The sequence below is a fragment of the Sus scrofa genome, chromosome 9 (assembly GCF_000003025.6).
Source record: "Sus scrofa isolate TJ Tabasco breed Duroc chromosome 9, Sscrofa11.1, whole genome shotgun sequence".
NCBI lineage: Eukaryota > Metazoa > Chordata > Mammalia > Artiodactyla > Suidae > Sus > Sus scrofa.
Window position 1 is genome coordinate 12,264,033 of NC_010451.4, and position 14,197 is coordinate 12,278,229.

General features: G+C 43.3%; 1 protein-coding gene across 1 annotated transcript in view; it reads right to left on the reverse strand.

Annotated features, from left to right (window-relative positions):
• The window catches only part of RSF1 (remodeling and spacing factor 1), a gene marked incomplete in the record, with an annotated part of 156,297 nt that extends 142,209 nt beyond the window's left edge, over positions 1 to 14,088 (reverse strand). Inside the window, 2 exon segments of the mRNA NM_001142834.2 lie at positions 13,891 to 14,076; positions 14,079 to 14,088. Of these exon segments, the coding sequence (NP_001136306.2) occupies positions 13,891 to 14,076 (186 nt within the window).

Sequence of the window (14,197 nt, forward strand, 5' to 3'; positions counted from 1 at the left end):
CTACCCTCAATCAATACATCCCTTCCCATCTAACTACCGGGATGCTATCATCACTCACTCAACCTTATCTTCACCAAGACCTGGGGACACTACCTCTAAACCATATCTTAAATCGTTCTACTTGGATGAGACTTCGAGGCCAGTGTAGCAGCAGTATTATTACAATTCTTACCCTTTCTGCCAATTACTATGTCACTCAGCCCCATCCCTGCCTTGCCTTACGCCAATTAGGAGGAAAAAGCCATAACTACCCTTGAGCGAAAGAATTAAATCCACTGTAATGTCTTCGTCACTGTTAACAGAAAGGCTAACCTAAGACAGAATAATAGTAGAAAAGGTATGTGTAAAATTAGATAAATATTGAGGAAACCACTGCTCCACTGTCATTCACAGGACACACAGGTGTTTCCACCGTGTAGTGGTTACCACATTCACCTCACAGGACACGCTAGTGCTAAAAACATTCTCAAACACAAAGATAATAATCTGAGAATTATCTTTCTTCACTAGAATATGGAACAACAATTTTTTTTTTCCTGTAAAGGGCCAAGTAGAAAATACTTTAGGTTTTGCAGGCTATACTTTTTTGTCACAACCAGTCAACTCTGCCACTTGAGTGTGACAGCAACCAAAGACAGCATGTAAACACATGTGCAAGGCCATGTACCAATAAAATTTTATTTACAAAAACAGCCAAAGGCCAAATGTGGCCCACAGGCCATTCTTTGCCCACCCCTGCATTAGACTATCACAGAGTAGGCTTTAACTTTTTCCAATTATATGCATTCATTTTAAATAGAGTATTATATCTAATTAAACAGGATACAAAAATCTGATTAATTCAAGGGCTAACATGGGTAAGGGTAGCTTTCCATCTACCAATGGAAAGCGAGTCATTCTCATATGGTGGGCAAATGTTTATTTAAAAGGTTACTTTACACAAGATTTATTTATTTATTTATTTATTTATTTATTTATTTTTTGTCTTTTGTTGTTGTTGTTGTTGCTATTTCTTGGGCCGCTCCCGCGGCATATGGAGGTTCCCAGGCTAGGGGTCGAATCGGAGCTGTAGCCACCGGCCTACGCCAGAGCCACAGCAACTCGGAATCCGAGCCGCGTCTGCAACCTACACCATAGCTCACGGCAACGCCGGATCGTTAACCCACTGAGCAAGGGCAGGGACCGAACCCGCAACCTCATGGTTCCTAGTCGGATTCGTTAACCACTGCGCCACGACGGGAACTCCACTTTACACAAGATTTAACTTTAAGAAGAAGTTTTAGAACAGAACATGGTCCTATAATAAGTTGTAAAAAAAAAACTATTCATCTCATGAACATTAATCCCTGTCCTCAAGGAGGGTAAAGTCTCACAGGCTTGAAGTGTTATGAGTACTGTGATACAGTCCACACAGGCACATGGCAGGAGAAGAGGCAGAAATGATTACTTCAACTGGAGAGACAGAGGAAGTAGGAAAAATTACACATGAGCATTTGGTGCTTAAAGAGCAGATTAATGATGCCCAGGGGCACAGTAAGCAGGCAAGGGAAGACAGGAGAGAATATTCAACTTAGGGAGGAAGGTGAAGAAGAGACATAAAGATGTGAAACAATCTTTCATACTTCAGAGACCTGCAAGCACTTCAGCTTGACTAAGAGAGTAACAGTGATGACAGAAAAGTGAGGGTGAATATAAAATAGGATAAAGAAATAAACTCAAGCCATGGAACACCAGTCAGAATGGCTGTCATCAAAAAGCCTACAAACAATAAATGCTAGAGAGGGTGCAGAGAAAGGGAACCTTCCTTCACCACTGGTGGGAATGTAAGCTGGTGCAACCACTACAGAGAACAGTATTGAGGTTCCTTAAAAAATTAAATACAGAACTACCATATGATCCAGGAATGCCATTCATGGGCATACATCTGGAGAAAACCATGATTAAAAAAGACACATGCAGAGTTCCCGTCATGGCGCAGCGGAAATGAACCTGACTAGGAACCATTAGGTTGCGGGTTCAATCCCTGGCCTCACTCAGTGGGTTAAGGATCCAGCGTTGCCATGAGCTGTGGCATAGGTCTCAGACACAGCTTGGATCTGGCATTGCTGTGGCTCTGGCGTAGGCCAGCAGCAACAGCTCTGATTAGACCCCTAGCCTGGGAACCTCCATATGCCATGGGTGCAGCCCTAAAAAGACACACACACATACACATACACACACACACACACATACACACACACACAAAGATGCAACCCAATGTTCACTGCAGCACTGAGAAGAGCCAAGACATGGAAGCAACCTAAAAGTCCATCGACAGAGGACTGGATAAAGATGTGGTACATATATCCAATGGATTATTACTCAGCCATAAAAGAGAATGAAAGAATGCCATTTGCAGCAAAAATAGAGGGACCTAGAGATCCTCATTCTAAGTGAAGTAAGTCAAAGAAAGACAAATATCATATATAAGATCACTGATATGTGGAATCTAATTTAAAAATGATACAAAAGAACTTACAAAAGAGAAACAGACCCAAGATTTTGAAACCAAATTTATGGTTACCAAAGGGGAAACGTCGGGGGTAGGGATAATTTAGGGGGTTGGGATTGACATACACACAATACTATATATAAATTAGATATCAAGGACCTACTGTATGGCACAGGATAATCTACTCAATACCTACGTAATAACCTATATGGGAAAAGAATCTGAAAAGGAATGGAGAGTTCCCATCGTGGCGCAGTGGTTAACGAATCCGACTAGGAACCATGAGGTTGCGGGTTCGGTCCCTGCCCTTGCTCAGTGGGTTAAGGATCCAGCCTTGCCGTGAGCTGTGGTGTAGGTTGCAGACGCAGCTCGGATCTGGAGTTGCTGTGGCTCTGGCATAGGCTGGCGGCTACAGCTCCAATTCGACCCCTAGCCTGGGAACCTCCATATGCCGCGGGAGCGGCCCAAGAAATGGCAAAAAGACAAAAAAAAAAAAAAAAAGGAATGGGTATTGGTATAACTGACTTACTGTGCTGTACACCTAAAACTAATACGACTTTGTAAGTCAATTATAACCCAATAAAATTTATGCTTTTTAAAAAAAGACATGGAACAAAGTAGAGAGTATGCTGATGTCTAAGTTGGCTCCTCGGTTTGTGATCTGGGTGACTTGGGTGGAAGATGGTAATATTCGTCATGAGAAGTAACTGGTAAGATTAAAAGTAAATATAAAGCAGCAACTCAGGGAATTCCCGCTATGTCGCAGGTTAAGAAGCCGACTGCAGTGACTCTGGTCACTCACTGCAGAGGTGTGGGTTCAATCCCCAGCCCAGATCAGCAGGTTAAAAAGATCTGGCATTGCTGTGACTGCTGCTCAGATTCAGTCCCTGGCTCACCAACTTCCATATGCCATGGGTGCAACCATAATTTTTTTTTTTAAGCAGCAACTCAATTTTTCTTTTATAAAGACCCTTAGAAAACTATTTTCTTAATTTCTTTTTTTTTTTTGGAGACATAATTGACACATAACATTACATTAGTTTCAGTTGGACAACATGGTTCATTACCTGTAAACAGTAAGTTTTCTTGCAATGAGAACTTTGGCGACCTACTCTTAGCAACTTCCAAATATATAGTATTATCAACCAGTCAGTATGCCATACATTACATACCTACGACTTATTCATTTTATAAGTGGAAGTATGTACCCTTTGACCACCTTTCTCTTATTTCACTTATTGCTAAAAGATTACTTTTTTTAAATTTTTATATTTTGCTTTTCAGGGCCATACCCACAGCACATGGAAGTTCCCAGGCTAGGGGTCAAACCAGAGCTGCAGCTGCTGGTTTACTCCACAGCCACAGCAACACCAGATCCAAGCATCTGCGACCTACACCACAGCTCCCAGCAACTCTGGATCCTTAACACACTGATCGAAGCCAGGGATCAAACCGGCATCCTCATAGATACTAGTTGGATTCCTTACCACTGAGCCACGATGGGAACTCCGCTATAAGACTACTTTTAAATAATTAAATGTTGGGCATCTATCCAGACAAAGCTCTACTTAAAAGAGACACATGCACCCGCATGTTCATTGCAGCACTATTCACAATAGCCAGGACATGGAAACAACCCAAATGTCCATCGACAGAGGATTGGATTCAGAAGATGTGGTATATATACACAATGGAATACTACTCAGCCATAAAAAAGAATGACATAATGCCATTTGCAGCAACATGGATGGAACTAGAGAATCTCATCCTGAGTGAAATGAGCCAGAAAGACAAAGACAAATACCATATGATATCACTTATAACTGGAATCTAATATCCAGCACAAATGAACATCTCCTCAGAAAAGAAAATCATGGACTTGGAGAAGAGACTTGTGGTTGCCTGATGGGAGGGGGAGGGAGTGGGAGGGATCGGGAGCTTGGGCTTATCGGACACAACCTAGAATAGATTTATAAGGAGATCCTGCTGAATAGCATTGAGAACTATGTCTAGATACTCATGTTGCAACAGAAGAAAGGGTGGGGGAAAAAACTGTAATTGCAATGTATACATGTAAGGATAACCTGACCCCCTTGCTGTACAGTGGGAAAATAAAATAAATAAATAAATAAATAAATAATTAAATGTTTGGTAATTACCAAAGAAATACAGTATTAGTATTGAAAATGAAATGTCGAAAAATATAGGAAAGACAAAGGAAAATAACCTATAATCCTACCATCCAGAAAATTATTAAGATAAACTTATACAAATACAGGAAAAAAGGCAGAGAGGATAAACACAAAGCTAAATAAATTATAAAAACAAAGTTCACTAAAATATGTATCATCACAAAGTATACTGTAAACCTGCCCATGACATTTAAAACAAAACAAAACAAAACAAAACAAAACTGGGAGTTCCTGTCGTGCGTCAGTGGTTAACGAATCCGACTAGGAACCATGAAGTTGTGGGTTCGATCCCTGCCCTTGCTCAGTGGATTAAGAATCCGGCATTGCCGTGAGCTGTGGTGTTGGTTGCAGACATGGATCGGATCCCACGTTGCTGTGGCTCTGGTGTAGGCCAGCAGCTGTAGCTCCGATTCAACCCCTAGCCTGGGAACCTCCATATGCCACAGGAGCGGCCCAAGAAATGGCAAAAAAAAAAAAAAAAAAAAAAAAAATCACTGCTTCATTGTCTATTTTTACTGCTAAACTGTGAACTCCATAAAGCCAAGGGTCTTATCTATCTTGCTCATTAACTTCTTCCTAGAGTTTAAGTGTACCTGGCATGCAGTAGGTGATCAATTAACATCTGTTGAAAAAAATAAATCTTTTAAAAATGAAGGCCCAGATGACTTTCTCAAGTAATATTTGATACTCTAAAAATTCTATGATAGGAATTCCCATTGTGCTCAGCAGGTTAAGAACCTGACTAGTATCCATGAGGATACGGGTTCAATCAATGGCCTTGCTCAGTGGGTTAAGGATCTGGTGTTGCCATGAGCTGCAGTGTAAGTTGCAGACACAGCTCAGATCCTGCATTGCTGTGGCTGTGGTGCAGATCAGCAGCTGTAGCTCCAAGCTGATCCCTAGCCTGGGAACTTCCAGATGCCGCATGTGCAGCTCTAAAAAGACAAAAGATAGTAATGATTAATTAATTAATTAATTAAAAATCCTAACATAAAAAGAAAATAGAAAACAATCTGATACCCTTCATAATGGGCTCTACCATACAGTCAAAACAGAAAAATAAAGCACTTCCAGACAATATTTTAAGACCATATTTATTAGGTTGAGAGCCAAAGAAATTTTCTTGGAGTTCCCGTCGTAGCGCAGTGGTTAACGAATCCGACTAGGAACCCTAAGGTTGCAGGTTCCGTCCCTGGCCTTGCTCAGTGGGTTAACGATCCGGTGCTGCCGTGAGCTGTGGTGTAGGTTGCAGACGCGGCTCGGACCCCACGTTGCTGTGGCTCTGGCGTAGGCCAGTGGCTACAGCTCCAATTAGACCCCTAGCCTGGGAACCTCCATATGCCGCAGGAGCGGCCCAAGAAATAGCAAAGAGACAAAAAAAAAAAAAAAAAAAAAAATTTTCTTAAATCCAGGAATATACCATTCTTGTACTCATGACTCAGGTGAAAATGTACTTTAGGTCTTCTATTTTTACTTTCTATATTGCATGAAGTTATACATGTCACCATAAAAATGTCAGAGATAATTTTAATCTATTAATTTACAGACTAGAATTCATAGACTACTAACTCCAGATGATGAAATCCCAGAGGAAAAAAATAAGTCTGAATGGTGACAGTAACTTAAGCTCTACTTTGCCACTTCTTACTAGATTAGAAAATTCTTAGTCAAAGGGCCTATGTTTAATAAGTTTTTTGTTTTATTTCCCTTTTTTGGCTACCCTACGGCACCTGGAGTTACTGGGCCAGGGATCAGATCTGCACCACAGCTGCAACCCAGGCCACAGATGCAGCTATGCCGAATCCTTTAACCCACTGTGCCAGTCCAGGGATTGAACTTGGGTCCTGGTGCTTCAGGGAAGACGCTGATCCCATTGTACCACAGTGGGAACTCTCAAAAATCACCATAATGTCTCCTGTACTTAGTACATAGCTAATATTCAATATTATTAAGTAAATGAAGTAGTTAATAAATGCTTACCTTTCTTACTAGTTGAAATTTAACAACATAGATAAATTTTAAGACAAACTTCTTAGTAATTAAAAAAAAGTCAGTTTTCATCAACGGGCCCAATTTAGCGAGAAAACTCCTCTGCCTCTATTATCTTCAGTCCTGGGACAGTGCCAGCAACCTCCCTCCAAGCCTAACTTTTAGTTACCTCATCTCCATGCTATACCAAAAATGATGGGCAAGAAATACTTTTCCCTATTTTCTGCTAATGAAAGTCTAAAAAAATTTTTTTTTCAAAAGTGGAAAAGCCAAAATTGGACGTTTTTGACCAAATGAGGCTCTGGTTCTAGCAATGCTACCACCAACAGTGTACCACTGCAGACCCATGCAATTCCTGGCACATGCACGTGGTAAGATCTTCTACTCAAAGCAACAGATGACGGCTCCAATTACGGTAAAGTCATCTTTCTTCTTTTTTTTTTTTGTCTTTTTGCATTTCTTGGGCCACTCCTGTGGCATGTGGAGGTTCCCAGGCTAGGGGTCAAATCAGAGCTGTAGCTGCCAGCCTACGCCAGAGCCACAGCAACGCGGGATCCAAGCCGTGTCTGCGACCTACACCACGGCTCACGGCAACGCCGGATCATCAACACACTGAGCAAGGGCAGGGATCGAACCCGTAACCTCATGGTTCCTAGTCGGATTCGTTAACCACTGCGCCACGACGGGAACTCCTCATCTTTCTTCTTTATGAGTGAACCTACAAACTACTGCCACACAATTCAATTAGTACCAACAAGAGTAAACATATTGTTCCAGTCACTACTCCAGTTAAAAATAAAAACTGGAGCTCCCTGGTGGCTCAGTGGGTTAAGGATATGGCATTGTCATTGCTGTGGCACAGGTTTGATCCTCAGCCCTGGAACTTCTGCATGCCACAGGTTCAGCTGGGGAAAAAAAAAAAAAAAAAAAAAAAGTCTATCCTCAAGTTCCCACTGTGGCACTGTGGAAACAATCCGACTGGAAACCATGAGGTTGGCGGGTTGGATCCCTGGCCTCACTCAGTGGGTTAAGGATCCAACGCAGCCATGAGCTGTGGTGTAGGTTGCAGATGTGGCTTGGATCTGGTGTTACTGTGGCTGTGGCATACGCTGGCAGCTGTAGCTCCAATTTGACCCCTAGTCTGGGAACCTCCATATGCGACGAGTACAACCCTAAAAAGCCAAAAAAAAAAAAAAAAAAAAAAAAAAAAAAGTCTGTTGTTTTGATTGTAAGAATTAAACATCAAATCATTTAAAAATGCAAAAAAGGGAGTTCCCACTGTGGCTCATTGGAACTGAACCCAACTAGAATGCATGAGGATGTGGGTTTGATCCCTCACCTTGCTCATTGGATCTGGCATTGCCACGAGCTACAGTGTAGGTTGCAGACAAGGCTTAGATCTGGCCTTGATGTGGCACAGGCCGGCAGCTGCAGCTCCCATTCAAGCCGTAGCCTGGGAAGTTCGATATGCCGCAGGTGCAGCCCTAAAAAATAAAATAAAATAATAAAAATAAAAATGCAAAAAAAAAAATCAAAACTAAAAATGCTCTAAAAATTAAACTCAAACTAAAAACTAATGATTCAACTCACTAATATTATATAGTAACTCAGCTGACCATATCCATACACATCTCAAAAACACTATTATGAGATACAGGTAACTCATCAATCAATAATTACGCACAGAATATCTTTAAAGAATGAAAAAGTGGAGTTCCCGTCGTGGCGCAGTGGTTAATGAATCCAACTAGGAACCATGAGGTCGCGGGTTCAGTCCCTGCCCTTGCTCAGTGGGTTAACGATCCGGCAGTGCCGTGAGCTGTGGTGTAGGTTGCAGACGCGGCTCGGATCCTGCGTTGCTGTGGCTCTGGCGTAGGCTGGTGACTACAGCTCCGATTAGACCCCTAGCCTGGGAACCTCCATATGCCGTGGAAGCGGCCCAAGAAATAGCAAAAAGACAAAAAAAAAAAAAAAAAAAGAATGAAAAAGTATATTTTCCTCCCGAAAAAGAATGTCCTCTGCAGGAAAGGGAAGATACTTGGAAATCTTGGGTGTTGGTAATTCCAGAAAGTTGATGTGCACTTTCATTTACATTCATACCTCCTGACCATCCACCTCGCATCAAGAGGACCCTAGCGAAGCCCACACAGAGCACAGAATTGGGAAGGCTACAGAAGTGGTCAGCGAGGGGGAATAAAACTTAATTCTTCAGTTGGCACACCCTTTTCCTGTTCTAACTAAGAACAAGAATCTATTTTGCTGGGGTTCCTGTCGTAGCTCAGTGGTTAACGAATCCAACTAGGAAACATGAGGTTGCAGGTTTGATCCCTGGCCTCCCTCAGTGGGTTAAGGATCCAGCGTTGCCATGAGCTGTGGTGGAGGCTGCAGATGCAGCTCAAATCTGGTGTTGCTGTGGCTCTGGCGTAGGCCGGTGGCTACAGCTCCAACTAGACCCCTAGCCTGGAAACCTCCATATGCCGCAGGTGCAAGCCCCAGAAAGACAAAAGACAAGACAAAAAAAAAAAAGACTGATAATCTCAGCATATAAGTAGACTTTTCAATAACAGTCTCAGTAACACCCATGGTTAGCTGTATATACCTAAATCAATCTCTGTACCTTGGTTTTCTTCCTTGCAAAATAAAGGCAAAATGGACACAATAATCCTTTCTTTATAGCCCAAATCTTGATGATGAGAGTCTCTAGAGCAGAGGTTAGGCTTTCAAGGTTCATGGCATCCTCAGTATTTCAGCAATTTTTTCACAACAGCTCGAGGCCAAGAAATAATAATTCCACTTATTGATAGTAGCCATTTGAAAAATTAATCTTCCTCAGCTGAAAAAAATAATGTTTTTACTTGATTCTTAAATAAGCCCAGTTACTTACTTACAGAATATATACTATAATGGGCACTGCATAACTTCTCAACCTTGGATCAGACTGGAGTTTGCTGTTATTTCCTGTTCCACAGATCTTCATGCAAGATTTGCATTTTATCACAGCATTCCGCCAAACCCAATTTCACAAAGATATATCATTAAAAGGAATGTAGCACAGTCTAATGTTGAAACCATGAACTATCTCAAGCTAGCAGTTCACATGGTGACCAAGAGATGGCAAGTACTGCTGTATCTCCTTAGAAGATTTAAACTACCAGACAGCGCCTCTGTCAGCTGGTGGCAATACCCTGGCGCACCTTGGTGCAGTTTAGGAAACATAGTCTTTTGGCAAAGCATCACATAATTTTGTGGTTTGGGACTCAGATCTGGGCTGGAAACAAGATTCTACCAAAAACTATATAATCTTGGGCACGAGACAGTTGAATCAACCTTTTAAACCTTAGTTTCTACGCCTGCCAAACAGAAATAACAGTACCAACCTTGGAGAATAGCTGTAAGGAGTAATAAGATGCTGTTTGCACAAAGTAAATGTTCAATAAATGGTAGCTATCATTATATCATTAAGACTAAACAGAAGTAGTTTATAAACCAAACTTAATAATTCACTGTGTGGGGATGAAGGCGGCACTCTAAGCTGAAGACATAATTTCAAATTAAGACATAAACAAAAATCTAAGGGAAATATCATAAAATGCTTAACCAAGGACAATACTGAGAAACAGTCATCTCCAAAGGATGTATGTCAATACACCTACACAATAATGACTACATAAAAGTGCTTAACTGGCAACTCGGAAGAATATCTTTGCCAGCCTTTAAGGAATAATCACACTAGGAAAAACAAACGTTTATAAAAAAGGATCTTAAACAACACTAAGAACTGCATTTTAAAATAATAAAATTTAGAAGTTCCATTGTGGTTGGCAGTAACAACCAGACCAGTATTCAGGAGGACTTGTGTTGAATCTCTGGCCTCACTCAGCAGGGTAAGGATTCAGCATTGTCTTGGCTGTGTGTACGTCGCAGAAAAGGCTCGGATCCTGCATTGTTGTGGCTGTGGTGTAGGCAGTGGCTACCGCTTCAATTTGACCCCTAGCCTGGGAACTTCCATATCCCGAAGGTGCGGCCCAAAAAATGAAATATAAAAATTTATTAAAATTTTAAAACATTTATATAAAGCAAAACATTTGATTATAACAAAGACTTTTCCCCAAGAACACAAAGCTCAATATTATATTGTGTTTTAAATTCCTCTCTCACTATATGCTAAAAATTTAACATTTTAATTCCAAATAAACTTGTCTATCTTCTATCTCACAAACAATTTTTTTTTTTGGTCTATTTTAGGGACACACCCACAGCATATGGAAGTTCTCAGGCTAGGGGTCTAATCAGAACTGTAACCATCGGCCTACACCACAGCCACAACAACGTGGGATCTGAGCCGCATCTGTGACCTACACCACAGCTCACCGAAACGCGGGATCCTTAACCCACTGAGCAAGGCCAGGGATTGAAACTGAACCAACATTTTCATGGGTACAAGTCAGAATTCATTACCGTTGAGCCACAAGTAGAAACTCCACATTTTTAATAAAACTTGTAATACAAGAATATTTATAAGTGCTTGGTTTGCGGAAAGGATTTTTCAAACACTTCATTTGATCCTCATATTATCTCTACTGAGAATATTATCTTCTACCAAGGTCCATAAAAAATTAAGTAATTTGTGGAGTTCCCAATGTAGTGCAGCGGAAACAAATCCAACTAGGAACCATGAAGTTGTGGGTTCGATCCTGGCCTCGCTCAGTGGATTAAGGATCCAGTGTTGCGTGAGCTGTGGTGGAGGTCACAGACACGGCTCAGATCTGGCTTTGCCGTGGCTGTGGTGTAGGCCAGCAGCTGTAGCTCTGATTAGACCCCTAGCCTGGGAGCCTCCATATGCCTCAGTTTGTGGCCCTAAAGCAAAAAAAAAAAAAAAAAAAAAAAAAAATTGAGTCATTTGTCCCACAATTACATATTAATGTATTACTGTTCAACGCAAAAAACTAACATCTTTTAACTCTTTCTAGTATACCACAACTCCTGCCCCAAAAGACTCAAGTCCAAATATTCTTAGTTGGACCAAGTACTGTTTCATCAAACTATTACAAGTTGGTTAACCAGTTAACCATCATCAAAGAAATCTCTCTCTTGCCCAAGTAACAGCATTTCACCTGCACAGACTTTTCATTTGCCAAGTATCTTGAACTGTGTAACATTAATTAATAATTATTCTTTCGTCACCTTATGACACAGTCGATTATCATATACTATCATATATAATTCAACCTTAAATAGAAAGTAACATGAAGTATTAGATTGACCCTGATATGTTTCTTGTTACGAACAGAAGCCAAATGCAGTGGCCAAAATACTTAAAACAAATAGAGAAGCAAGCAACCTTGCATATCACCAAATATAATGCCATCACAGAAGTTTATGTTTGCATACAACTTGGTCCAAATATATTCTGAAAAAATTGACCAGCAACTCCTTTTCCCAAAATCCCACATTTCTCTCTTAAAGATACACCACCTTCATTTCTCAAGGTATCCTAAAGTAACTTATAAGGCATTCTCCTCCATAATAACCATTTCCTTCACAAATGAATGTAAATTTGTACTTGAATTACAATACTGAGGAGTTTCATTTTTCAAGAAATTCTGTAGGTAGTCTTTATATATGCAACATTTTATATGCCAGAATTTGTGAATGGTAGAGTACATTTGGCAGGTAAGAAGAGACAAACGCCTGCACCATAACTCCTGTATTAATGTGAGTCTTTGGTAGCCATGATATTATTCGCTCTATAGGTAATATTTTGAAGAACTTCACACTTGGGCTCTTCCTAGCTGTGTAAATATATTCTGTTAATAGAAACTTCTTCATTTCCCTGAGAGAACTGAAGATCGATCCTGATTTCTTGGAAGGGAAATAGCTATCTGTTTTGCACAATACCTAGTCCACTTTGGCCACCTCTACGGAAAAAAAGAAGGGGGGATAAAGACCTATTTGGAAACGTTTCTTCTCACCAAGGGCTGTTCCCAGATAAAGGCAAAGCTCAGAGTTCAACAAATAAAACCTTCTCTGAGGGAAGAAATGTGCCAGAAAAAGGGAGGCATGGATCGAGAATAAACAGGGAATACGTGTAAGCGCTCAGTGAGGGTTGCAGGCAGCAGGCGCTGCGCGGAGATGCTCCAGCGAGAGACCCAGCAGCAGCAGCAGCAGCAGCAGCAGCAGGAAGTTTCAATGGGGCCGGGCAGAGCATGCGCCCTGCACCGCGCGGTGGCCTTATGTGGAAGGAGCACCACTTGCGAACACCAATAATAGACCAGCGGCACCAGAGAGAGAAACATGAGCAACAAGCACCTTCTTCAACTGTTTTCCCCTCCGTCTGAGCCCCTCCTCCAGCCTACACACTAACCACTCCACCCCACCCTGCAAATGAGAGGGCGACTTCTTCTTCCCCTAAGCCCTACTGCCAAGACGAAGGGGGAAGGACTGGAAAAGTCGGGAGATGCTTTTCTATTATTTGTGGGAAGGTGGGGAGGAGGAGGAAAACTATGGGGGGGGGATTAACCCTCTACCCTCCAAAGTGGAGAAGCTGAACCGACTTCACCTCCCCCTCCAAAACAAGAATGGAGAAGGACCCCCTCATCAGGAGGAGGAGCAAACCTCCGACAGGAGTTTCAGGGGTTAAACCGGCCCTGGAGGAGAAGGGAAGAGAGACCAAGCCGACTCTCTCGGGGAGTTCCCACTAGAGGAGGGAGAGATGAAGTGTCCGCTGGCCCCGCCCACCCAGGTGAGGGAGAGAAAGGGGCGCCCCGAGAAGATGAGCCCAGCCTCCCCCGAGATGGTCGGAGGATGTGGGAGGAGGGGAGGGAGTGAGGGAGGGGTGGAGGAGAAAGCGCAAAGCTGGCCGGAACCTGCCCTCGCCTTCCCCCGCCACCGAGAAGGAGTAGGGGTGGGGGCCGGCCCCCGCCGCGGGATACCAGTCCCAGGGGCGACCGACCAGCACAATGACCCTTCCCCGCCCCCAGCCCAGACCTGACCCGCCAAGCCCCCACCGTCCCTGGGCGCCGGGCGGAGTGGCCCTAGGGGCCTCCGCCCCGCCTCCCCACTGCCCAAGACCCCCCGGGCTGGGCGGAGAAGACTGGCCAGGCGGAACTGCGCCCCCGCCGGAGGACAGAGCCGCGGAGGCCCGGGGTGTCGGCGAAGAACGAAGAGAAGGAGTGTGCCAGGGCCGCTTCCCGCCGGGCTTTCGGGCCCCTCGCTTACCTTCTCCGTTGCCGACGTCCGGCGAAGGAGCTTGCAGCACCCGCTCCAGCTCGGGGAACGGCAACTCGGGCAGGTCGAGCAGCGGCCCGTAGCGCTCCAAGAAAGAGCAGACTACGGCGAAGTTGGGGCACGAACCCGGGCAGCCCGGAGGAGCCATCGCCGCCGCCGCTGCCGCCGCCGCCGCCATTTGAACTGGAGATGGAGGAGGAGGAGGCGATGGAGGGGTGGGGGGAGTTGGGGTGCCGAGGAATAGCAGGGCAATCTTACAGGCGACAGGAGGCGCTAGCAAGTGGGCGCCCCTGCGGAT